This window comes from Rutidosis leptorrhynchoides, chromosome 3 (assembly GCF_046630445.1).
Source record: "Rutidosis leptorrhynchoides isolate AG116_Rl617_1_P2 chromosome 3, CSIRO_AGI_Rlap_v1, whole genome shotgun sequence".
Taxonomy (NCBI): Eukaryota; Viridiplantae; Streptophyta; class Magnoliopsida; order Asterales; family Asteraceae; genus Rutidosis; species Rutidosis leptorrhynchoides.
In genome coordinates, this window is record NC_092335.1 from 225536140 (window position 1) to 225563213 (window position 27074).

At 33.7% G+C, this 27074-nt stretch overlaps 2 protein-coding genes and 1 long non-coding RNA gene across 4 annotated transcripts in view; all 3 read left to right on the plus strand.

The window, feature by feature from the left end:
• Nucleotides 1–9269: 9269 nt before the first annotated feature.
• Nucleotides 9270–11079, plus strand: LOC139897251 (uncharacterized). 2 transcript variants are annotated; one of them, XR_011776490.1, is made up of 6 exons: nucleotides 9270–9349; nucleotides 9824–10007; nucleotides 10132–10496; nucleotides 10579–10629; nucleotides 10766–10869; nucleotides 10949–11079. It is a non-coding gene; the product is annotated as an uncharacterized lncRNA (long non-coding RNA). The 2 variants fall into 2 exon arrangements; XR_011776489.1 differs by having other exon boundaries at nucleotides 10766–11077.
• A 6579-nt stretch (nucleotides 11080–17658) lies between these two features.
• LOC139900845 (uncharacterized) lies at nucleotides 17659–18474 on the plus strand. Its single transcript, XM_071883596.1, has one exon. The coding sequence runs from the start codon at nucleotides 17659–17661 to the stop codon at nucleotides 18472–18474; it is 816 nt and encodes a 271-aa protein (XP_071739697.1).
• Nucleotides 18475–21599: 3125 nt separating this feature from the next.
• Nucleotides 21600–27074, plus strand: part of LOC139900846 (uncharacterized) — a 46296-nt gene continuing 40821 nt past the window's right edge. Inside the window, exons 1-4 of the mRNA XM_071883597.1 lie at nucleotides 21600–21653; nucleotides 23292–23862; nucleotides 23979–24469; nucleotides 24567–25503. Coding sequence (XP_071739698.1) covers nucleotides 21600–21653; nucleotides 23292–23862; nucleotides 23979–24469; nucleotides 24567–25503 — 2053 coding nt within the window. The remainder of the gene's footprint in view (nucleotides 21654–23291; nucleotides 23863–23978; nucleotides 24470–24566; nucleotides 25504–27074) is intronic.

Sequence of the window (27074 nt, forward strand, 5' to 3'; positions counted from 1 at the left end):
ACTTGTATGTATGTATATTGTCGATTGTTCAAAACAGGGTAAAACAACGCATTTTCAAAGACTGGCATTAAGTTCAGCAAAAGCTACTAATTTTGACGACAAGATGACAAATAAATGTGATGTAACAACAGACGAAATGAACAAATGCTATGCACCATTTATCATTCAACAAACAAACGCCAATATATTTGGAAACTTTGGTAAAATTTAATCATTTCTACGCTAATCACCCTCAATAATTTAAATTGTACTGAATTCTTGCAAATGAGGGCATTGCAAGATCTTAAGTGTGGGAAGGGGTTAAATTCTTTCGGATTTTTAAAATTTTTATCTTTATACACTTGGTTACCATTAAAAATACTAGTAACGTAGTAGCTGTATTAGAATCTAGTGCTCTCTGATAAAAAAGAACAGCCCTAGTCTTATATACTGACTACCCAATTCTAGTAAAAAATTTCAAAATTTTTAATTAAATGAACTCAAAATCATGTTTATACATATTTATGAACGATAAAACTAGGTGTTAACACCGAAATTATTGTAACCTCGGAAAGGACATAAATTGAGAAACAAACCAAAATGTTGAAATTCATTTAAAATGGAATAGAGGACGATAAAAAGGAAAATAAAAGCCAAGTGTGGGAAAATTTACCAAGTTATCTTAAACATATGTCACATATATCTGTAACAAATAACTGAAAATACTTTTGCTTTGGACTAAACTAAACCATTTTACCCGATGAAAGAAAAGAAGAGATAGATCTACACGATGAATCAATTCCATCATTAAAAGGAAGTAAAGTCTTCTGAAAAAGACACGCGCTTCTTGATTTAGGTCAAGAAGTTGTCGTCTAGACCAGCTGTAGGTTGACGAAAAATCTAGAAAAGTCATCTCTAAAATCAGCAGGAAATCCACGGACCTCAGCATCAAACAGGGTCGCCAAGTGGTCAGATTTATCCTAACCATGAGAAGGATTTATCTCGTACAATGGGGGGGGGCACCGTGCAAATTAGCTTGATAAGACTAATGAATCAGATCTCCAGAAAGGATAATCTCCTTAAAAGATCAAAAATCAGCTTTTAAGACTGATATTACTCAATCCTTGAGATTGACTTTAAAGATTGAGAATTACAAACTCATGGAATTCGATGATATCTAAACTCGAGCTTGAACGAGAAAATGTTTTTGATCAAATTAAAACCGATTTGTTTTCTGAAAACCCATTTTCAATGCGTTCATTACCATTGAACGTAAAATCCTAGGAATTCACCTGGAATTCATTAGGTCACCTGAACCAAATCGGGTGTCAACCGTAAGAACGGTGGTTGCATAGTGGTCAAAGACAGGACCTTGTGCCAGACCGAAAAATCATAAGGGTGAGCTTTACTATTGCTCCTACCAAGGATAGTAATTGCATCCGAAACGTTATAGACCATAATTAAAAGCATATCAGGGGACATTGCCTTAACAGTTGCTTGTTCAACGCTTTCCTTTACAACCGGACGGTAGTTTATCGAAAAGTAATATACGGGATAAGTAAACTGGACGTGTTGCTTTCCAAATACAAGGTTAGCAAGTGGGTGACACAAAACCGCAAGTTTTGAGCTAAAATTTTCAAATCTGAAACCCACCAAACCCACAAAAATATTTTGCAAACACCGGTGAAGGGTTATTCCGGAAAAAACTTATCTAGGGTAAAAGCTAGATTGAATTTTCAAAAGATCAAATATTTTCATAAAGATCCAATTTCTTTAAGGATCTACATTTTCATAGTCATGTGGGACTGTAAACCGCCTTTCAAATGTGCACTTTGCTTTGGAAACTGAAAGTAAATCGGCTATTTGATTGCAAGTGTCGTTGACCTAAACCCGAGGCAACTGTGGATGACACACCCACCTTTAACCATGGTTCTATCGTTACTATCATTGTTTATACCGCCGTATAGAAATCACTGATGCATTAATAGTGAAGAATAAAGAAGTGATTCTAGTATTTCAAGACGATATTGCTTGAGGACAAGCAACGCTTAAGTGTAGGAATATTTGATAATGCTAAAAACGAACATATATTTCATAGCATTATTCTTCAAGAAAGACAAGCTTTTAGTTACAATTGTTCTAAATTCAAGTAATTATCGTTTAAATAATAAAAGGTGAAGACAAAAGACAGATTCGACGAATTGAAGACGCAAACGACCAAAAAGCTCAAAAGTACAAAATACAATCAAAGAGGTTCTAATTATTGATAAGAAACGTCTCGAAATTACGAGAGTACAAGATTCAAAACGCAAAGTACAAGATATTAAATTATACGCAAGGACGTTCGAAAATCCAGAACCGGGACATGAGTCAACTCTCAACGCTCGACGCAACGGACTAAAAATTACAAGTCAACTATGCACATAAATATAATATAATATTTAAATAATTCTTATAATTATTTAATATATTATATTATTTATAAAACCGTCGGCAGAAGAAAACAACCAAAAATGAGCCTCCCCAGCTGGCCATGCGATCGAATGGCCTGAAAGGCATAAATCCATGCGATCGCATGAGCCCCAGTTCCAGCCCACATGCCTATAAAAATCGAGCTTTGGTGCATCAAAAATCATAATCTATCTTTCTCTTCTCTCATATATACGTAAAATATATATATATAATTTATATTTTAATTTTAATTTTAATTATAATTCTAATAATAAGGGTATGTTAGCGAATGTTGTAAGGGTGTAAGTCGAAATTCTGTCCGTGTAACGCTACGCTATTTTTAATCATTGTAAGTTATGTTCAACCTTTTTACATTAATGTCTCGTAGCTAAGTTATTATTATGCTTATTTAATCCGAAGTAATCATGATGTTAGGCTAATTACTAAAATTGGGTAATTGGGCTTTGTACCATAATTGGGGTTTGGACAAAAGAACGACACTTGTGGAAATTAGACTATGAGCTATTAATGGGCTTTATATTTGTTTAACTAAATGATAGTTTGTTAATGTTAATATAAAGATTTACAATTGGGCGTCCCTATAATTTACCATATACACTCAATCGGAGACGATGGGCGGGGTATTTATATGTACGAATAATCGTTCATTTTACCGGACACGGGAATGGATTAATAGCCACTAGAATAATTAAAACAGGGGTGAAATTATGTACAAGGACACTTAGCATTAATTGATAACAAAATATTAAAACCTTGGGTTACACTCAGTCGACATCCTGGTGTAATTATTAAACAAAGTATTAAAATCTTGTTACAGTTTAAGTCCCCAATTAGTTGGAATATTTAACTTCGGGTATAAGGATAATTTAACGAGGACACTCGCACTTTATATTTATGACTGATGGACTGTTATGGACAAAAACCAGACGGACATATTAAATAATCCAGGACAAAGGACAATTAACCCATGGGCATAAAACTAAAATCAACACGTCAAATATCATGATTACGGAAGTTTAAATAAGCATAATTCTTTTATTTCATATTTAATTTCCTTTATTTTATATTTAATTGCACTTCTAATTATCGCATTTTTATTGTTATTTTATTTAATTGCATTTTTAATTATCGTACTTTTTAATTATCGCAAGTTTATTTTATCGCACTTTTATTATTCGCAATTTCATTATCGTTATTTACTTTATGCTTTAATTTAAGTCTTGTATTTATTTTTAATATTTTACATTTGGTTTTAACTGCGACTAAAGTTTTAAAATCGACAAACTGGTCATTAAACGGTAAAAACCCCCTTTATAATAATAATATTACTTATATATATATATTTGTATTTTTATAAAAGTAAACTAATATAGCGTTAAGCTTTGTTTAAAAAGATTCCCTGTGGAACGAACCGGACTTACTAAAAACTACACTACTGTACGATTAGGTACACTGCCTATAAGTGTTGTAGCAAGGTTTAAGTATATCCATTCTATAAATAAATAAATATCTTGTGTAAAATTGTATCGTATTTAATAGTATTTTCTGTAAAAATATAAGCTATTTTATATACTACTCTGCTAAAACATCAGTATCCATCGAAAGATAGAAGTGAAGTCGTTTGTTGGGGTTGCAATCAAAAAGGGCACTTTCAAAGGAATTGTAAAAATGGTCTGGCGAAAGGTGTGAACTTGACCGAAGAAGAAAGTGATGATGCACTTTTATGTAGTGTTGAAAATTCTATAGAGTCTTGGATTTTGGATTCGGGAGCTTCGTTTCATGCTACTCATGTCAAAAGCATGATGAAGAATTTTCGATCATATCAAAGCAAGGTGAGATTAGCCGACAACAAACAACTCAATATAGAAGGCATTGGAGATGTTGTATTGAAGACTACTCTTGGTTCTAATTGGACTTTGAAGGACGTGAGGTACATTCCTAAGTTAAAAAGGAAGCTTATCTCGGTTGGTCAATTAGATGATAAAAATAACGCAGTTACTTTTGAAAACTGCCAATGGAAGGTGGTTAAGGGTAGTTGTGTACTGGCTCGTGGACATAAAAAGGGAACTCTTTATATGGTTGAAGTGTTTGATGAAGACACGGTGGTTGCTACGGTTAATGTTGAGTCCGAATCAACTCTATGGCACCGAAGACTCGGGCATATGAGTGAGAAGGGTACGAAGATGCTTGTTTCGAGTGGGAGGATTCCTGATTTGAAGAAAGTAGAACTTGGGTTTTGCGAACCATGTGTTTATGGGTAGCAAAACAAGGTGACTTTTGGGAAATCGGGGAATGCACCAAAGTTGGAGAAATTGGAGCTAGTTCATACGGATGTGTTTGGTCCAACAAATGTAGAATCACATGGAGGTTCTCGCTATTATGTCACCTTCATTGACGACTCCACTCGAAAGGTATGTGTTTATTTTCTTAAAGCTAAATCCGATGTATTTAGTACTTTTGTGAAGTGGAAAGCTATGGTAGAAAATGAGACTAATTTGAAAGTCAAGTGCTTGAAGTCGGATAATGGAGGGGAATATGGTAGTCTTGAGTTTAAAGACCATTGTGCAAAGCTCGGTATTAGAATGTTGAAAACGGTACCGGAAACACCGCAACACAATGGGGTCGCCGAACGTATGAATCGTACGTTAAATGAAAGGGCTAAGAGTATGAGACTACATGCCGGTTTACCTAAGATGTTTTGGGCGGATGCGGTTAATACGGCAGCTTATTTGATAAATAGGGGACCCTCAACACCGTTGAGTTTCCGAATTCCCGAGGAAGAATGGCAAGGTAAGAAGGTGAGCTATGGTCATCTTAGGATCTTTGGGTGTAATGCATATGTGAAGACCAAAGATGCGGATAGAGACAAGCTTGAAGCTAAGTCAAAGAAGTGTATTTTCATAGGCTACGGGTCAGATGAAATGGGTTATCGTTGTTGGGATAATGAGGCTAGAAAAGTAATTCGTTCTCGCGATGTTACTTTTGATGATGTTTCGGTCTATGGCAAACCGGAAACGGGGAGTCCTAAACCGGGTCATGTTACTTTTGACGATGTTTCTATTGATGATCTTGCAGGTTCTAGTGGGAGTATGGGAAACAATGAATTGCCAACAAACGGTGAGGCGTCAGAAAATGCTAATGATGGGGATGATTCGGAAAGTGGTGATGATTCCGAACATAGTGCGAGTTCTAGTGATGAGGATGACATAAATGAAACCGGTCCAACCATTCTGGTTACTCCTACACCAAGACGCTCGACTAGAGTGCCCAAACCTAATCCTAGGTATTCTCCATCAGCAAACTACTTGCTCTATACCGAGAATGGTGAACCCGAAAGTTACTTTGAGGCAAGAAAAATAAAAGAATCCATACAATGGGAGCTTGCCATGAAAGAAGAGATGTGATCACTTGAGAAGAACAAGACTTGGTCACTAGTGAAGTTACCTCATGATAAAAGGGCATTGCAAAGAAAATGGGTGTATAGAATCAAGAATGAGTTAGATGGCAAGAGAAGGTACAAGGCTCGTTTGGTAGTCAAAGGCTTTCAACAAAAGGAAGGGGTTGACTACAAAGAGATATTTTCACAAGTAGTTAAAATGACTACTATCCATTTGGTACTTTCTATGGTTGCATCCGAAGACTTACATCTTGAGCAACTAGATGTAAAAACTGCATTCTTACATGGTGATCTTGTTAAAGAGATCTACATGAGGTAACCCGAGGGCTTTGAGGTAAAGGGTAAAGAGAAGTGGGTTTGCAAGCTAAAGAAAAGTTTGTATGGATTGAAGCAAGCACCTCGACAATGGTACTTGAAGTTTGACGAGTTTATGAAGAAGATTGGTTTCTTAAGATGTGAAGCGGATCACTGTTGCTACTTGAGTAAATTCAAGTCTTCTTACATAATCTTATTATTGTATGTTGATGACATGTTGCTTGCAGGTTCTAACATGTCCGAAATTAACAAGTTGAATGGATTACTTTCCCGCGAATTCGAGATGAAAGATCTTGGTGGTGCTAAGCAAATACTTGGCATGAGTATTGTGCGTGATCGTGTAAAGGGTACTCTATAATTGTCTCAATCCAAATATATTGAGAAAGTAGTAGAGAGGTTCAATATGGAGAATTCAAAGGCTCGTTCTATGCCTTTGAGCAGCACGATTAAGTTATCGAAAAATCAATCACCAAAAATGGTAAAAGACAAAACGGATATGGAAAAGGTTCCATATGCATCGGCCGTGGGTAGTATTATGTATGCCATGGTTTGTACAAGACCCGATATTGCTCAAGCAGTAGGAGTTGTAAGTCGTTATATGTCTAATCCGGGGAAAGAGCATTGGGAAGCAGTCAAATGGTTGCTTCGTTATTTGAAAGGTACTTCTAATATGGGATTGTGTTTCTCCAAAAACAATCTCATACTTAGAGGTTATGCGGATGCTAATTTTGGTGGATGTGATGATTCGGGGAAAAGCACTACGGGTTATGTTTTCACAATGGAGAAGACGGCGATTAGTTGGTTATCTCGATTGCAAAAGAGTGTTTCTTTGTCAACCACTGAAGCCGAATACATGGCTATTGCAGAAGCTTCTAAAGAGCTAGTGTGGTTGAAGAACTTGTTAGGCGAGTTGGGTAAAAGACAAGACTACTGCATCTTGTATTGTGATAATTAAAGTGCGGTTCATCTTGGAAAGAATCTGGTGTTTCATAGTCGTACGAAACACATCATGATAAGGTATCATTTTATTCGACAACATATAAATGATGGCATTTTATTCTTAGAGAAAATCCTTGGTACAAAGAATTCTGCCGATATGTTTACTAAGGTGGTTACGACGAAGAAATTGAGGTTTTGCATTACCTCAATTGGTCTTCTCATGACTTGATGAGAGAAGACCCCAACTAGAGATTTGAATGGTGTTACAAGTTTGACAAGTAGTATTGAAGACCTTTTATCAAAATTCTACTCATCCGAAGAATGTGTTGAGCGTGCGTGTCCCAAATGGTATTTGGCGGTAATCGAAGGTGGTTTAATGTTCTTGGTTAAGATCATTGATATGAGTGGAGTTTTGTTCAAAGTCTCCAAGTGGGAGATTGTTGGAGTGTGGAGACATTTAAACAACAAGAAAACATGTCCAGGTGATCGATGCGGCGCATCTTGACATGGATGCGGCGCATTCATGCAACGTTTTATGCCGAAGGTTTTGGATGCGGGGCATTGAGCTGATATGGCGCATAAAAACTGAGAGATGAGGCGCATCACTATCAAGATGCGGCACATCGTGGTCTGGGGATTGAATCTGCAATCGTGGAATCCAATCTGTCACAGCAAAGCAAGTGATGCGGCGCATCACTCATCAGATGCGGCGCATCTGGTGTCTGGCAGCAAGCTGTCAACTTTTTCAAATGGGATTCGAACAAGTTTGGTCTACCTTTCACTTTAGGTGCAAAGTGTGATACTTTACACCTAAAAATATGGCTATGAACATGCTATTAGTTGGTGGAAAGCAAGCTAGTTGGTAAACAAGATGATTACTTGAAGCATGATGAAGATTCCTAGCTAGTTACATAGTGTTCTTGTTCTCCTATAAATTGAACTCATTGTATCATTGTAACACACACAACAAAATTGCTGAAATACATTCTCTAGTTGGACCGTGGACTAAAGCAATCACAACGATTGCATATAACGACGTTATATCTTGTGTCGTTCTTTACATTTTCGTATTTATTATCTTTCATTCATTAAGTGGGTTTGAGTGATCTTGTTGGAATCACTACTCGACAAGTGATCTTGTAGAGTCACTTGCGTTGTTTTGGGTCCTAATATCTAACACTATCTGCAATTACAAATCCTTGAGGAGGTACATGCTATGCGTTCTCGGGTAGATATTTACATAACTTTTATAAAATCTCTCATTTGTGTGATGTACTGTTTTTGTTTTCTTTTTCTTTTTTAAGTATTTACCACAAATTCTGAAATTTATATGATTTGCATAGCAATAGTAATTTTAGTATTATCTGAAGGGTTGATTGTATAAACAGAAACAACTTTATCCAAGTTTTTAGTTTCAGTTGGTCTCTTTTTTAGGTGATACTTACATATTATTGTGTTGAAAACTATGACATGATACAACTTTGACAATCTAGACGTAATACAACTGTAATAAGGTTCAAACAATTTTGGAAATTGTAAGAATTTAATTCATAAAATTAACATGCTAACTTCTTGTATATCATTTTCCTTGTTGAAATCATTTCCTCTAATTTACAGAAAAAAGGATTTTTAAACAAATGGTATTAGTACGTGTAGTTAAATCCTTTCCTTTCCTCATGAGGTCCCGATCCAATGTGTCAGACTCACGTTCTCTCAATTTACAGCACACCACGTGTCCACCCTATATGATTTTCTTTATTTTTATTTTTTTTAAATTACCAAATATAAAAAATCTATTCTCCTCCAATCCCTATTAGGGCAACCGTTCATCTCTCAAATCCCTAAACCTTCAAAAAGGAAAGAAAACCCCAAACCATTATATCCGGCGATTATCGTCGATGACCAACGAATTAGAGGCCGACGTTACCCATAAATTATCCGTCACCATTTTGTACACATAACGGTATCACTCTAATGTAATATAGTCCGTTAATTTGATTTCTCCTACATCGGCTTAATTTTAGGGTTTCATCATCATCTATTTACAGAAAATCATCGCATCAGTTCCATCTATCTATTTCATTCCAGGTATGATTGATTAAAAGGTTTACTTTGATTGATTTTGAATTGGTTCAATTTTGTAATTTTGACAATGGCTGATTCTTGATCTTTTCAGATCTAAGCATATCTAACCAGATCAATCAGTTGATTTTAATTCGAATCAATCGAACGAATTGATTTAAAAAAGTGAGTTTTTAATGAATTTGTATCTAGATATTTTTTTTAAAAACTTCATCATGATATTTTTGATTCAGTTTTTGGATTATAATGAAGAACATGTAACCTAACGGAATGTAACCTAACGGAGATTGTTAATCTTTTTTATGATTAATTTTTTCCTCGAAATTATTAGTTACTATTATTAATTTTTGATATTTTTGTGGATATCTTTTGATAAAATCAATAATTAAAAATATATAAATTCGCGTGATTGATATTTGTTAGTTTGATTGCAAATTCTGTTACCCTTTTGATTAATTCTTCAAAAAATTGATCTTTATTCGAATTTAGGATCAAACTGAAATGGGGGTATTCATGTAGACCATTTGTTCAACAAAATGTGTGGATGAAACTTAAGGCTCAGAATTAATGATTTTTCTTTGTTGTGTTTGGGGTTTAGGAGGCAGGTTTAATGTTAAGTTGTTTTGTTGTTTGTTGTAGGCTGGTCGAATTAATTAAGAATGCATGAACAATTCATGAAGCTCATATTAATACATGACACGATGTACGTATATTCGTATCATTTTAGACGATGACAACTGCATAATCTGTTCATGCATCTTCAATATGTGGTTGACCCGTGTGCAGTCCTTTTGGTGTTTTTTTAACGGGCTATTTTGTTCAAGTAAGTTTGTAGTTTGGCTTCATATTTGAGTTATGTTCATTTCACATATTTGAGTTACTTACATATGTTGGTCAATTATTGATTAATAAACTTTGACTCTTGCTGATATTATTGATTATAACAGACTGGAACAGATATTGAAGACTTTAAGTGTTCCTGGTTGGTTGTGAAAGCAGTAGAACTGGCTAATGAGGAACAAAATAAACTTCTGCACGTAAGCACAACTCTGAGCGTCGTCTTATATTCCAATTTAGATCCACTGTTATGTACCCCTAACATGTTTTTAATTTTTAAACATGAGAACTATGGGAGAAAGGATCCACCCACTGTAGCTAAAGTTTCGTGAAGCACTCGAGAAATTACAAATTATTTTTAACCATATTTATCTATTTCTCATCAGTACTAATTCATTTTGGGTCTGTCCAACATTCCAACCTGACCTGGTGAGCTTTAATTTGTCTGACCCGCCCACTTTGACACGCGTAAAAGGTACACTAATTTGTTACCTTTTTTTTTTTTTACTTTAGACGATGTTTTACGTTTAGATTCTTTGTTGTGCTTCCTTTTTTAGTTCCAACCAGTGTCTCCGGCTGGTGGATTTAACATACGTCTCCACGTAGCGGTATGCTTCTACTTATATAATGCCACAAAGAAAAAGAGAATTGTCAGTGAAATTGCTTCTTTACATTATTATTACAAATTTTAAATGATTTTATGTTACAACGGCTATTAACGTTATGTTGTCGTTATTTGACCAGTTATGCTTTCATCAATGAGTGCTTCAAATAGAGACCACGCTTCAGAATCTGTTTCTCGAGCTAATACTGTTCATCGATTTTCATACTCATACGACCTGAAACAGGTTAGTTTGACTATATTTCTAATTTATATTGGTTTCTTATGTTAATGTTGGACTTTGTGATGAAATTCAAGTACATTAGGTAATAGACAGGGGCGGAACTTGAACCCGACCACAGATGGGGCGGATGTAAAAACTTATTAAATTTTTCATTACAGCTGGGGCAAACACTAATAAAAACCTTGTTTTTTAGTAAAATTTTTTTTTAGTGTAAAATTTTTTAAAAACAAATCCAGCTGGGGCAGGTGCCCCGCCCTGCCTCCACTATCCTCCGCCACTGGTAATAGACATGTTTTTTAAAGTTAATGTGTACCATATTGAACTATGTACAAATGTTTTTTTTGTTCATTATCATCAGCTATATTTCTAATTATTCACATTTTAAATAGAACTTTAAATGTATTAATGCTTATATGGGTGATCAACATAAACTGAATTTCTGTGATTGTTCTAAATCAGTTTTTAATTTTGTAGCGTATTACCATTATCCAACAAAACTAACGAAAACATACTTGAAACTGCTGTTACTTCGTTTTATCGCGTGGGTCTTACTGATTGCAGCAATAAAAGAATATGTTAAGTGTATAACAATCAAACGAACACAAAATGCTAAGCACTTTGCAAGATTAAACTTTTATCTACATTTTGACATCCATATCTTTGGACAATTTGTTATTTAGCACTTTGCAAGTATAAGTCTTGAATCACTATTCAATATTTTACAAGTATTGGAATAGTTTGTAACCTTTTTTATGACCCGACTTTTTCGACTTGCTTTTGTGCTTTGTGCTTTCACGAAACTGCGTATTTGTGCGTACTGAGCTAGCTTATGCTCTGGGATCTTTTATCATGATTAATTACTCATTAATATCTTACTACGTGCTATTAAGTGTGTAATCACTTAACTTGATCCTCGAATGCTTTTACGACTGTTGGTGTCACTTATCGTTTTAAACGAGATACGTACTTGGTACACGTTAAACTTTTGTCGTAATTGGAATATTATGACTGCGTAAACTTGATTGTTATTTATTATAACAATTACTTGGCTTAAGGGCTTATTTAATTAAGCTTAGTGTTCACTAATGCTTACTAGTTACCTTAATGGACTTAACACCGTAATTGACTTTTCATGGCCCGACTTGTCTTTGTGGCACACGCCTTTTACGAATAATATTTCGAATATTATTTACGTTCATGATTAATTTTTATTAATCATTTTTAATTAACTAATGTAAGTAGTTAATTACTTGGGCTTTTATTAATTTGTTGCTTACTTACTTGGGCCCTTATTATTTTTGGACTTGGAAGCCCACCTTACTTTTCTTAATAGACTATTAGGAGCTCACTTTTATGCTAGTAATTTATTAAGACTAAACTAGATTCATTAAGCTAAGTTGGAGACAAAAATGTTTCAAGCATGCAAGACCTCTTTCCCATACATTTAACTTTAATCCATTTTAAGCTTACACCATCTCCCAATACTTGAAAGTTGGCTTTTGACTTCCCTCTTTAACCCCCCAAAACCGTAGGCTTTCAAGCATGGGGAGGGAGTTCTTTTTTTTCAATTTTGTTACTTATTTGCAAGTATCATTTCATTTTCCACACACACATACTTGCACTACTCTTTTCTCTCATCTTTTCTCTCTACTTTGTAAGTAAGAAACATTACTTTTCTTTCTTCTTTTTCCTTTAAAAATCATCAAGTTCATCATCATTTTATTTGTTACTTGTTGTTTGTTGTTGTTAAAGATCAAGTTATCTAGCTTGTATCTTCATGTAATCTTGTTACTTCCATCTTTGTTTGATGAAGAACCAAGAACAAGGATCTAAGTTTCTATAACTTATGGTTCTACACTTAAATGTTTTAAAGATCTAAAACTCATAAGCCTTGAGAGCTTACTTGTGTTCATGTTTTGTAGACTTGAAGTTTATTTCCTTAAGATCCAAACTTTGATTTGAATCTTCTCAAGTATGAAACAAACATGAACATAATACTTGTAACTTTAGTTTATTTCTTCATTTTATTTATTTAAAGTTGTGATGTTGTTAATTTGGTCAAGTATTACTAGTTAAACTTGATCTCATATTTCTTGAAACTAAAGTTAAACTTTATAATTTCAAGAACATGGAAGTATAACTTTCTAGTTATAACTTCATACACTTATGTTAGATCTAAGTTTCTATAGCTTATGGTCTTCCAATTTTGTTGTAAACAAGAGCTTATAAGCTTATATACATTTTACAAGATTAAAATCTAAGTTTCATAACTTATGGTTTTATTAAAGTAAGGATCCAAGTCTTATAGCTTAGGATCTAACTTAAGAACACTAGATCTAGACTTTCTAGTCTAGGAACTTTAAGATCTAACTAAGATCAAGGTTCTACAACTTAAGATCTTGTTTATTTAGTTTAATTTCAAGTTTATAGCTTTATATTACTATTAGAACTCATGTATGTGTCGGATCTAAGATCTTGATGTAACTTTGGTTCATCAAACTACTTACAACACTTAAATGAGTTGTGCTACATATCTTAGGCATACACTAGTGTTATGATGGTCAAAACTTGGTAAAGATAATGCAAACCCATCAACGAGTTGTACACTTGAAGCTACAAGCATCAAGGATGAGAACCGTGATGAGCATCAAGCACCAAGAACCCACCGGAGCACTTTACCTACTGTTTTCTGGAACTGATCAGTAACCTGGGCTACTGGAAAAGTTAATTTCCAGATCGTTCGGTTCGATTATATGACTTTTCGTTTAAGACTCGTCTTAATCCGATTTACGGTTTAGGATTTATAGCCTTCCGAAAGTCACTACACCTTTGTAACGTTGTGCTGAAATTTCTGACCTACTCGCACTTAAACCGTCGTCACGGTCAAACGAAGATGAGTTTGGTTCTGAATTTTGGTCAGCAACTAGTGGACTCACATACGGAGCCATAGCCACTGATTACGCGTCTTTTCGATTTACGTAGAGGTCGTAACAGCTGATCAAAGTTAGCCTTTGTTTCGATCTCTATTCTTAAGTGAAACTTACTTTACCCTTTTTGACTTATGATGAATGATGATGATAATTAAGACCTAATTTACATACTTTTAAACCTTTGGGAACGATTTACTGACTTAGTAACTTTTGACTTAGGTTGAGGACCTTTCGGACCAACTACTTGCAAACTTATCTCGTATCAACTTAACTACTTTTCACTGTGAGTTATAGCATTCCTTTTTACTTTAACTATTTTGGGAACTGAGAATACATGCGCGTTTTACGTTTTGCATACTAGGCACGGGTACTTAAACTTATTATATGTGTGGGTTATACAATGACATAAACTTTCCCCTTAGCTCGGTAACGTTTAGTCATTGGTCTTTGAACCGGTGAACGCGAATCTTAGATATGGATCCGTAGGGTTTGACATCCCCACTCGGGCTAGTCGCGCTAGCATTTAATGGGTGTTTAATACTTCTTAAACATACGCACTCGCCAAGTGTACTATTAAGGGGTGATATTTACGTTAAGTTAGTTACCAAGTGCCCACGGTTGAACATATACTTTATCTTACTGATTTGAAATACTGATTTAAACTGCTAATTGAAGCACTGAAAATCTCGTGGCCTACATTACATTACTGATTTCAGACAAACTATAGCTCACCAACATTCGTGTTGACATTTTAAGCATGTATTTCTCAGGTGCTTAGACGACGTTGCTTCCGCTGTTAGACTTGCTGCCTTAGTGTTACAAACTTGCTGTGTTAGACTTCCGCTGCATTACTTAAAGATGTCCCAATCATGGAACTTTGATTTTTGCATTCGCAACTTACGTTATTTTCAAATAATGGTTTTGTAACGACCTTTGGGTCACATACTTATGTTAATGCTTCAATTCATAGGAAGCACGTGATCTTTTGTAAAACATTATCTTTTCATGAATGCAAAACTGGTTTTCAAACAGCATATAGTGTTTGACCTTGTAATGATCCTGTTGTTGATGATCTGTACACGTTAATTTTGTACGGGGCGTCACACCTGGGGTGTCATAATGAGCGGGTCGGTTGTAGGTTAGGTAGGTTAAAAGGGTAGCTTGTGGTACGGGTGTGTTATTGGTTCAGGTTGAAGTAAACTCATTTTGCCCATACCTTACAGATTTTTTACAAGTTGTAATGGTTAGATTTGATCATGAAACTTGTGTGATTTTTATAGTAAGTTAATGATCTATCTTTAGAACAGAATCATAAGTCAATGTAATAATTTTGTGAGTACAACGTTTTAGTATACATTATACATTATAATTTGTCCCATTTGCTATGTTTCTTTTACCTAATTTCTCTATCTTCACTCAGTTGAGATAGTATATAACCGAGTAAAGATAATTATACCGAAATTTGTTTCCTAGACTAATAGCATTTAGTTGAAGAAGTAAGTTGTGCAAAGCTTATATGAAAATGTAAGTCTATCTCCTCATTGTAGGTTTACTAGAAGTTGCTCAAATAAGGTTGCATCGGGTTAGTTTAGTCGTTACTGTTCAGTTTTGAAATTCAGTTGAAAAATGAGAAAAGATACATGCACATAAGGTTATGTTTAATTTGCTAGGCTCTTTATATATTTTTTGCTGCTAATTGTGTTTAGTACTGAAATTCACGTGTTAGAACGAAGTTATGTTGCTGAATGTATATGTATAAAGGTTTATAGAACTGATATGGGTTGTGGAATTTGTTGTAAACAGAAGTAACTATTTTAAGAATTTGTGTATATATAGAACTTAGATTCTCATTAATGTATTGTATTATTTTCTTATAAGATGATGGAAAGTTACGAAAACTATTTTTTAGAGCTGTCGTGCAATACACGGGCTCTTAAAATCTAATGAAAGAGTTGAACACCAATGGGGAAACAATATGCATGTAGTGGTAACACTAATTACATTTTTTATGATCACAACAGTCTATTATGATTACGATTATTATGAATTTACGTGTCTACTTAATTTTTTTTCTTTTTTATTAGGGTTGTTGTAGCGGCTTTGGCTATATCTTATGAATTCATCGGGCTGTTAAAAATATGCAGGTATGTAGATCTGTAACGTTGATGAACCTTCAGAGTATGCTACCAGATTGTATCTCTTTCCTCCATTCTGACCGCTTTTTTTAGTTTGTTTTAATCCGACTTGATTTTTTTTCTTTTTCGATTTTAAATGTTGTTTGTTACATGTGGTAGAGAAATTCCTTACTATTTTGGATTCAAGGAAACCTTCTAAATTTTTAGAGATTTTGATTATTAATATAAGAATATAGTTTTTGTAATCATAATTGGTCATTGAAATACATGCTAATGTGTATGTAAGTTTCAATGGGTACATGTGAAGCTGATCAAATTGAGGTAACATATTTGATGAAAAGTGTTTTGTACAACTCATGTATAATGTTATTTTTGAGCCACACAACATGATAATAGGCCAGTTTTAATTGTATCAAAATATTTTGCTATCAATATAAATATTATCAATATTGAAGGGTTTCGTCGTTCTAATTGTATCGCACAACTAATCAGTATCAATAATAACGTTTTCTAATACTATATTTTAGAATGATATAATATATACGTTCAGTTTTTTTGAATAAGCGTTGACGCCGTGCAACGCACGGGCTCTTAAAGGCTAGTATACATATAAATCATGACGTTTTTAGTTTTTTAGTTATGACAACAGACGCTCTCAACGGCTAGGCGCCACTCTCTTTCTGAGTTATTCCAGCTTTTTCATGATTTCGTGCCGCGGTGAACAAACAAAACAAAAAAGAGGGCCATCTCAGCGGAATACGACTCTTTATACATTCGGAAAGAGTCGCACTTTTGGTTAGAACTTTATGGAAAGGATCAAATGATGATCTAGATCCTGATTCTTAGATCGATAAACCCGAAACATTAGAAGATAAAGGTATGATTTTAAAACAAAAGTTTGTATCACATCACTATAAACTCACATCATTTGTGAAACTTGCATTCAAAGTTCACACTTTCAGGTCGTTTATTCAATTCTTTGCATACATTTGCTCATGTGCCAGTACAAGGGAAGATCATTAAACATCGGCTTGATGGGTTATGGTAAATACTTAACTCACTCACTCATTTAGTTTATTTTTGAATTTACGTGGGGAGATTTGCTACATATAAATGATTCCTTCCAACATTTTGTTAGACGAACACCAACCCAAGAGGAAAGAGAACTATAGAGAATCACAGACCCAATTATGTGCAACCACATGCAGCAATACACTATCCTTTTTAACATAATATGTAGTAATGTGTATTAATGCAGTGATCCTTTTGAAACCAGTTATGTAGAAGCAGATGCAGGCATGCAGCAATGTGCTACCTTTTTGTATACCTATGTAGTAATAAACAAGCCATATTACTACTAAGTACTCCGCAAACCGTCTGTTTTGCCTTAATTTGGGGTGTAAAGATTCATGTGAAAAGTTAAAGGCTAGATGCAATCCGGGTTTCTCCTCCAAACCGTCTGTTGAAGTTCCTAGTGGGGTTTTGTCAAAAGAAAAAGGTAAAAATCTTGCTAATGAATGGGTTTGTCAAATTAACAATCTTTCTAATGCTTTTGATACCGAAAATGAGATAAACTCTATTGTCGGTGTTGTCAAAGCCGGGAATGAGGGAAAGAACAATTGCAATAGGTTTGGGGGAAAAAAATTATCTTTTAAAGATGAGTTGGCCAATTTTGGTGTTATTATGCAAAATATGGCCGATTACACTCCTCCCAACAAAGTAAATCCATGAGGATCACCTCATGGAACACCCGGGGCCTCTGGAACAAAGCAAGAGGTCGTATGGCGGGTACGATGGTCAATCGGTTTCAAATCCAATTTTTAGCTATACAAGAAACTATGGTAAAGGTAGTAGCTCAACCCACGTTAAATGAGATTTGGAAAAATTATGCGTTCGATTCAATTCAAATGGAAGCTTGTGGTCGATCGGGAGGGCTACTCTCCATGTGGAGAGTAGATTTTTTCACGCTCCTTCAATCTTGGTCTCGGAAACATTGGATCGCCACCATTTTAAGGTATATACCAAATAATCAAATTGTGCTTATTGTTAATGTTTATGCTCCTCATGTTGAACAAAGGAAGAAATTTGTTTGGTCACAATTAATTACCATTGCAAATAATTGGCCGGGTCTCCTTTGTTTCTTGGGGGATTTTAACTCGATTTGTCATCCGGAAGAAAGACTTCGGGAAGTTATTGATCTCAATAGTATTGCTTCTTTTAATGCTTTTATTAGTCAAGCTAATATTATTGATCAACATTTATCTAATGACGAGTTTACGAGGGAAGGGCCTTTTGGCAAATTTTCTCGTATCGACAGAGTTTTTATTAATGATAAGTGGGCTTTGTTGTGGCCCGATGCTATTCTTCAAACTGACCACCCGGACCGATCCGATCACAAGCCTATTATTTGGGCCAAGAAACTCTTATTTTGGGGCCAAAACCCTTTCGTTTTAACAACAGGTGGTGTGAAAACAAAAAATTCTTCCTGTTCTGTCAAGATAAGTGGGAAGAATATAATGTTTATGGTTGGGCTGCTTTCGTGATCTCAAAGAAATTGAGATTGTTAAAATCGAATCTTAAAGTTTGGAGTCTGTCGAATCAAGACTCTGATTGTTAGAAACTTAAGGCAATTGAATTTGACATCAAAAGACTGAAAGACTGCTACAAAATTCGTGACCTCTCTCAAGCAGAAATCAGTGAGTTAGCTTCCTTAAAATGAAACAAAAAACGTATCTCTATTTGTATTGAATCAAAAAGGAGGTTGCAATCTCGTTTTCATTGGTTAAAGCTCGGGGACAAAAATTCAAGATTTTTCCATCTTGTCTCTCGCATCCATCAACAAGCTTCTTACGTTGCAGGTATGCAAATTAATGGTAATTCGGTCGACGTTCCAGAGTTGGTTAAAGAGCACTCTGTTTCTTTTTTTGAATATTTATTTGCTTTTCAACCCTCTGTTGCTGCCGTCTTAGATGTGGACTTGTGAGGACCCGAAAATTTCTGATCAAATTTAAACTCTATTCTTACATGATTTCGACGCAATAAGCAAAGTCTGTAATGTTGAGTCTCAAAGTTTTTGAAATATTATCATATATTAAATTATACTGTAACTATCCCCGACGATTCACGAACCTTTAATAGTAAATAGAAATGAATATATATATATATATATATATATATATATATATATATATATATATATATATATATATATACATGTAAATAATTTTATATTATAAATTTAATATATTAATGAAATATTATGTGATTTGGTTATTATGAAGAAAACTTAAACATGTATTTAAAACTGTTATTTAAAAAGAGAAAAGTAAATTGAATGTATATAAATTGTCAATATTAACAAGCTAATAAATATTATGTTTTGAGTTTATTTGTTTCAATATATGTAATTACATGATAAAACATAGTTATTATAACCTCTGTTACTATTAACATAAATATTAATAATAATAATAATAATAATAATAATAATAATAATAATAATAATAATAATATCAGTATTATAAATGTTATTATTTTGATATATTATATATAGATATAAAAGTTGATACATTTGATTTATTATTATTATTATTATTATTATTATTATTATTATTATTATTATTATTATTATTATTATTATTATTATTATTATTATTATCATCATTATTATGACTAGTAGTAAAGTGGTAATGTTAGTTATTATGATTAATATTAATATTATTATTAGACATTATATGTATTCTATTATTAGTAATATTTGTATTAGTAATTTATTAATAACATTATCAATGTTATTATCAATATTACTATGAACATTATCATTAGTAATTATTATTGTCTGTATTATTATTATTTATTTGTTATTATTAATAATAAAATTATTATCAATATTATTAGTATTACTATTAACTTATTTAATTATTAATTATTAATTATTAGAAATATTGATATTATTATCATTATTATAAAATTTATATAATTGTTATTAGTATTAATAGATGTATATATTTAATATTACAGAATATAATCAGCTACATATACATATACATATACATATGCAAAATACAGTTAAGTTTATAATCAAATTCATATACATAGTTATATTTATATAAAAATAGTTTATACATTTTTTATACAGATAAATACGTAGTTAATTATAGGATCCAAATCAGATTCAATTTGTCAAAACAACTGTATGTGATTGATTGAAAGTACCAATTTATTTACAATACGAACGAATTCTGTTAGCAATTGCTTTCAGCTTTTTATTTTTTTCTTCTTTTCTGTCCTTGTTTGTCTGTAAATGAATGATGACACCATAACTCTTCTTTATAGCAGTCGATGAACTCAAGATGATATACAATTCATTCAATCTCTCATATCTTCTTCTTCATTACTACAAACACTATCCGTAGTCCTTCACTACTACTACACGAAATTCCATCATCATTCTCTTGTTCTTGTTTATGCTATTTTTCCTCCTGTGATCGATCATCACCCTCACTGTTGTAGAGCAAGATTAAACCACCATCCATCACCAAGGTAAATCACCACACCTTCATCTTTATATATATACACATATACATTCGGAGACATTGAACCACCATCATTGAATCACCATTCACAAAACCACCCACTATCACTATCTACAACTTTAATCCATAACTAAACCATTCGGTTGTGGGCTGTAGCAACTCGACATAACCATCACCCTTACTCGAACTTTTCTCGTTTGGTACTGTTTCTTTCTCTTGTGACTGTTCGGCCACAACGTACACTATTATCATTATTTTCTTTTAATCGTTTACTCCTAAAGTATCACCAAAATCCAACTTAAAATCATATGTGATAGTGCTCGTTTCCTATTGCTGTTTCTTACTGCTAGTAAACCCAAACCACCACCCAAAGTGCTGCTGTATTGTCGTTCCTGTCCGCCCAATCGAAAACCATTGAAGAAGATGATGAATAATGACTGCACCTACTTAAACTTCTGTTTTCTTTTCCTGCCATTCGAGCAACAGTTTTTATGCTCATATGCTTCTATTATCATTATACGATACTGTTTCGTTTCATGAATCCATCACCCACATGTAAATTTTTTTTCCTGATTGATTGTCAACAAGAACCATCGATGTATATATTTATAATATCAAAATAGCAGCAATGAGTGCTCGTTCTTTTCCTTTCCAGCTGTTATACATCTAATATAATAATGATAATGGATCGTGACATGGGGGTAAGGATGGGGACGTGAATTGGAATCCAAAGCGAACGAGTTTCTTTTACAGCTCCTTATTCTATTTAATTGAGATCAAAACACTGACTTGGGCCATGATCTTCGGTTTGCTGTTGGACAGATTATTTAGATAGTTAGTTGGGCCAATGTATTTCTTTCTCCTTTGGGCTTTTAACGGGTAATGAAAATGATATTGATAGATGAGGATTACGGAATAAGGTTAAGTATAAGATCATGTCAAACTGATGATTAATGGTGATGAAATATTATGATGATGATTATCATGTCGATGATGATGTGAAGAACATAATGATGAAGGTTAGATGATGATATAAGTTAGGATGAAAATGATGATGTACGTAATGAAGATGAGTTAATATGTTAATGAGGTTAAATGATATGATATTGATGATAATGATGATGATAATCACGATGGCTTATGATAATGATGATAAGATTGATGATATGTTGAGGATGATGAGGAAAGTAGAATTAGAAGAATGGTTAAGGATATTATCGGGTTAGCGGGACGTCGCGGGTTCGAACCCGGACTTGGGCATTTTTTTTTAAGGGTTACTTCTTTGAGGTAGTTTTCTATTATTATTATTATATTTATTATTATTATTATTATTATTATTATTATTATTGTTATTATTATCATTTTTATTATTATAATTATTAATATTAATATTATTACTAGTATCATGTTTATTAAAAACTAGCCTTTTTATTAAAGTATCATTTTTATTACTATTATCATTATTAGAAAAATTATCATTTTTTTTTTATCAAAACTATTATTATCATATTCATTATTAAACCTAATCATTATCATTACTAAAGATTATTATTATAAATATTATTAGTATAACTATTATTATTATTATTATTATTATTATTATCACTATTAATATTATTTTTAAATATTATTATTATTATTATTAGTATTATTAACATTTTTTGTAACAAAAGATAATTATGTAAAGATTTAAATATTACATATATCATAAGTAAACCTAAAGTTACTATAACATATATAGATATACATAACATTTGAAATAATAAATACATTACTATTTTAAATAAGTAATATTATATATATATATATATATATATATATATATATATATATATATATATATATATATATATATATATATATATATATATAAACTGGTTTGATTACTATTACATGTTAATTAGAGGTGTTAATATATATACTTGATATATGTTCGTGAATCCAAGGCCAACCCTGAATTGTTCAGTTCCGTCATATGAATATTTTTACTACAAAATATTGGATAGTGAGTTTCATTTGCTCCCTATTTAAATGCTTTTTCAATATATATTTTTGGGACTGAGAATACATGCGCTACTTTTATAAATGTTTTACGAAATAGACACAAGTAAACGAAACTACATTCTATGGTTGAATTGTTATACCGGATATCGCCCTTGTTGAACTTGGTAGCCTAAGAATTGATGTTTATTATAATTGCCACCAATTGACGCGAATCCTAAAGATAGATCTATGAGCTTTGACACGCCCCAGTCAGAGAATTTGAACTGCTTTAGTACTTCGATGTTTATATGTTTGGGGATATTCTAGATGCATTTTGTTAATGTCGGTTACCAGGTGTTCAATCCATATGAATGAATTTTTAACACTTATGAGTATATGATTATTGAATAAATGAAATCTTGTGGTCTATTAAAATTATGGAAATGATGGATTACGATAAACTAATGAACTCACCAACCTTTTGGTTGACACTTTAAAGTATGTTTATTCTCAGATATTAAAGAAATCTTCTGCTGTACATTTGCTCATTTTAAAGATATTACTTGGAGTCATTCATGGCATATTTCAAAAGACGTTGCATTCGAGTTGTTGAGTTCATCAAGATTATTATTAAGTCAATTATAGTTGGACATATTATGAAATGGTATGCATGCCGTCAACTTTCGATGTAATGAAAGTTTGTCTTTTAAAAACGAATGCAATATTTGTAAAATGTATCATATAGAGGTCAAATACCTCGCGATGTAACCAAATGTAATGTATTCGTCCAGATGGATTAGGACGGGTCGTTATAGGACTGGGCCTCTTTTGGCCTGGCCCAGGTTCCTGCTTCTGTTGCGTCTGCTATTAAAGAGCAGTTTACTCTAGATGAGGTTGCTTCGGTGATTAAAGGTTTTGATGGGAATAAAACCCTCGGGCCGGATGGATTCTCGTTATTATTTTTTAAGAAAGGATGGCACTTTTTGGAAGAAAATGTTATGGATATGTTTCATCAATTCCATGACAACCCGTCTTTTCCGAAAGGCTTCAACTCGTCTTTTATTGTCTTGATCCCAAAATCAAACTCCGCAAGAATCATGGATCAAATGCGCCCAATTAGCTTGATAAATGCTCCGTACAAGATTTTAGCTAAAACAATTGCTAATCGAATGAAACTTGCAATCCCGTCTATCATTAGCGAGAATCAAAACGGGTTTGTTCCTACAAGACTTTTAATGGATGGTGTAATGGTAGTAAATGAGGTTGTTCATATGGCAAAATCCAAGAAGAAACCCATTGTTTTAATTAAAATTGACTTTTCAAAAGCGTATGATTGCGTTTCTCATGAGTTTTTACTTTTGGTTTTACAAAAAATGGGTTTTGGCTCTAGATTTATCTCTTGGATTGCTACGTGTATTTCAAATATCCATTTTTCGGTTCTCTTGAATGGATCTCCCTCCTGAGAGGAGTGATGCATCGCGGCCTCCGTTAAGGTGACCCTTTGTCTACGTTTTTGTTCATTATTATAGCCGAAATCTTGAGTAAACTTCTCTCAAGGGATTTGGCTAATGGTTTCTTGGAAGATGTAAAGTTTGGGTCCGATTTGACTATTAATCATTCGCAATTTGCGGATGATACAATTAGTTTTGCGCAACCCAATTCTCGTGAGCTCAACCGTATCAAATATATTATGGGCTTGTTCTTCCAATTATCCGGGCTCCATATGAATGCCATTAAGACTACTTTATATGGTATTCATGTTTCTAAAGAAGACATGATCAATTTCTCGTCCATTTTCGAATGTAAAGTCGGGTCTTTTCCCTTGGAATATCTTGGTATTCCTATTGGCTTTTCTTCTAACCGTATCGATATGTGGGATCCCATTGTTAATAAGTTCAAAAAAAAGCTAGCCGGGTGGAAAGGTAGATGCCTTTCTTTTGATGGCCGGTTGGTTATTGTTAACGCGGTTATCTCGAACCTACCCATTCATTATATGTCAATTTATAAAGCCCCAGTGGAGGTTATAAAACAACTCAAACGTTACCGGAGAAACTTTCTTTTTTTGGGGGGGGGGGGAGTGTCTCAAGAAAAAAACATGTTTAGTTAAATGGGACAAGGCATGCCTTCCGAAAGAATTGGGTGGTTTAGGTATTACTCCGCTTCGAATAAAAAATCTCGCAATGCTTGCAAAATGGTGGGGTAAGTTTAATAATAACAAACCTTGTCTTTGGAAATCCATTGTTACGTCATCTTTTGGATCTTCATTTGGTAATAACTTAGCACATAGTGTTTTCTCGTCTCATGTGTCTCAAGCTTCGCCTATTTGGAAAGATTTGATTCGGTTACAACAAGACCCACTTTCTCAAGGCATTGTTGGCTCAAATGTGTGGAAATGGAAGGTTGGTAATGGTGTCAAAATTTTATTTTGGCACGATATTTGGCTTGATAACGTTTCGTTAAAAGACCGTTTTCCTACTTTGTTCGAGTCAAGCCGCTCCCCGCTTATCACGGTTAGTCAATGTTTCCTTTGCAATGCTTATTCAGTGCCTCAATATAGTGAAGGAAATTTGGCTTTTAATTGCCCTCTGTCTTTGTATAATTCGTATAAGGCCCAAGAATTGGGCTCACTGTTGGCTTGTGTTTCTTTGAATGTTTTGGTTGATGACAAGCTGTGTTGGTCGTCTTCTACGGATGGGGAGTACTCGGTCTCCAATGCTATTCGAATTATGGTCCAATCAAGTCAAGTTACTCCCCCTATTTGGACTAAAGTTGTTTGGAGTAACAATATCCCGTCTAAAGTTATGTTATTTCATTGGCTTGCGATTCAAAATAGTATTCCGGTATATGACATCCTTATTAAAAGACATATTTTACCCTCGTCACATTCCAACTTGTGCATTTGGTGTTTAGAGGAAGTCGAAACGGTCAATCATCTTTTGTTTCTTTGCAAGTGGTCTTTTAAGATTTGGTCCAACCTCTTTAGATGGTGGAATTTTGTTTGGGTCATCCCGGGTTCTATTGAAGCTTTCTCCTTTGATTGGTTCCATGGTATAGGTATAAAAGCGTCCAAGTTTTGGAAATTGATAGGACCCGCAACGTGTTGGGCGATATGGTTGGCTAGAAATGATTTTATTTTCAATCGGAAGTTTATTTGTCGTTCGGCATTGGTTCGCAATATCAAACTCAAGACTTTTCTTTGGGTTACAAATCTCAAGCTTTGCAACGGGTCACAATTCTACATTTGGGAGCATAACCCGTCTTTATTATGCTATTAGTCTTTTCCGTTCAATTTGTATGTTTCTTGTTTAGACCGAGTGTTTACTCCGTCCTTGTAATTTGTTTTAATCTACATTGTTTTGATGAAGATCCTTCAATATACGCAATTCTGTTTTTCGCCAAAAACAAAAAAAAAACAAAAACAAAAAAAAAAAAAAAAAAAAACCCAAGTACTTCGCAATTAGTACTATGTACTCAAGTACTCCTTTTGTAATCATGTTATAACGAACAACTATGTATATATGCGATAAATGTGTAATTCTTTCCGTTCGCCAAAAACCACATCAACGCGCGGGCTCCTAACCTAGTGAACCACTAATTTTAATTGTAATATGTGCTATACGATGCTCTTTCGGTAAGTTTATGAATTATACTTAACGATCAAAAGCATGTAACCTTAAAAACACTCTGCATAGTACTATTCAAGATCACGACTTTACCATAACCTCCATAGCCCACACGTCGGTGTGAGATAGAAAATGTAATAAATACAAGAGATTGTCACCTAAATGCCCATTTTTTCTACTATTTTTGTCTCAGAACCCATAAAAAAAAGAGTTGACACTTTGTCCGTGCAAGGCGCAAGGGCGCAAGGTGCCTTCATTGTGACCTTGCTCCCGGTGGACGCAAGGACGCAAGGTGCACTTTGCGACCTTGATTCCACCGGGGAGCAAGGACGCAAGGTGCCTCTGGCTCCTGCCTACATATCATAATCAATGTTTACTTTAAGACATTTCATCAAACACCTTACGTGCACTATTTCAAACTTTTGAAGCACTATTTCCTATTGTATTGAGAATATATCCCGAGCGACTTTCAACCCATTTAACATATCTTTTTGGATCTAACACGTGCAAAAACAAAAACAAAATTAAAATCGGGTCATTTTTATGTAAATGGTTCGACAATGCCATTAAGCACCTAAGGTGCACGTAAGGTGTTTAATGAAATGTCTAAAAAAAAACATTGATTATGATATATAGGCAGGAGCAAGAAGCACCTAGCGTCTTTGCTTCCACCGGGAAGCAAGGTCGCAAGAGGCACCTTGTGTCCTTTCCACCAGGGAGCAAAGTCGCAAAGTGGCACCTTGTGTTCTTGCGTCTTGCGCGGGCAAATTTTCAAAAAAAAAAAAAAAAAAAAAAGTTTATGGGTGATGAGGCAAAAATAAAAATAAATAAATAAATAGGCATTAAAGTGATAATCCATAAATACAAATTCCTAAAAGAGTGAAGTTAACGTTGTAAATACAAATGTCATTTTAAAATGTAGTATATTCATCAAAACACAAAACTAAAAGTTGCTAAATAAAACTTGAATATTACGAGTATGTGACTTGGTCTTTAATCTTT

Bases quoted from the DNA above. Each gene is read 5' to 3' on its own strand.
- LOC139900845 (XM_071883596.1), top strand. From the start codon at position 17,659: ATGAGGATCACCTCATGGAACACCCGGGGCCTCTGGAACAAAGCAAGA.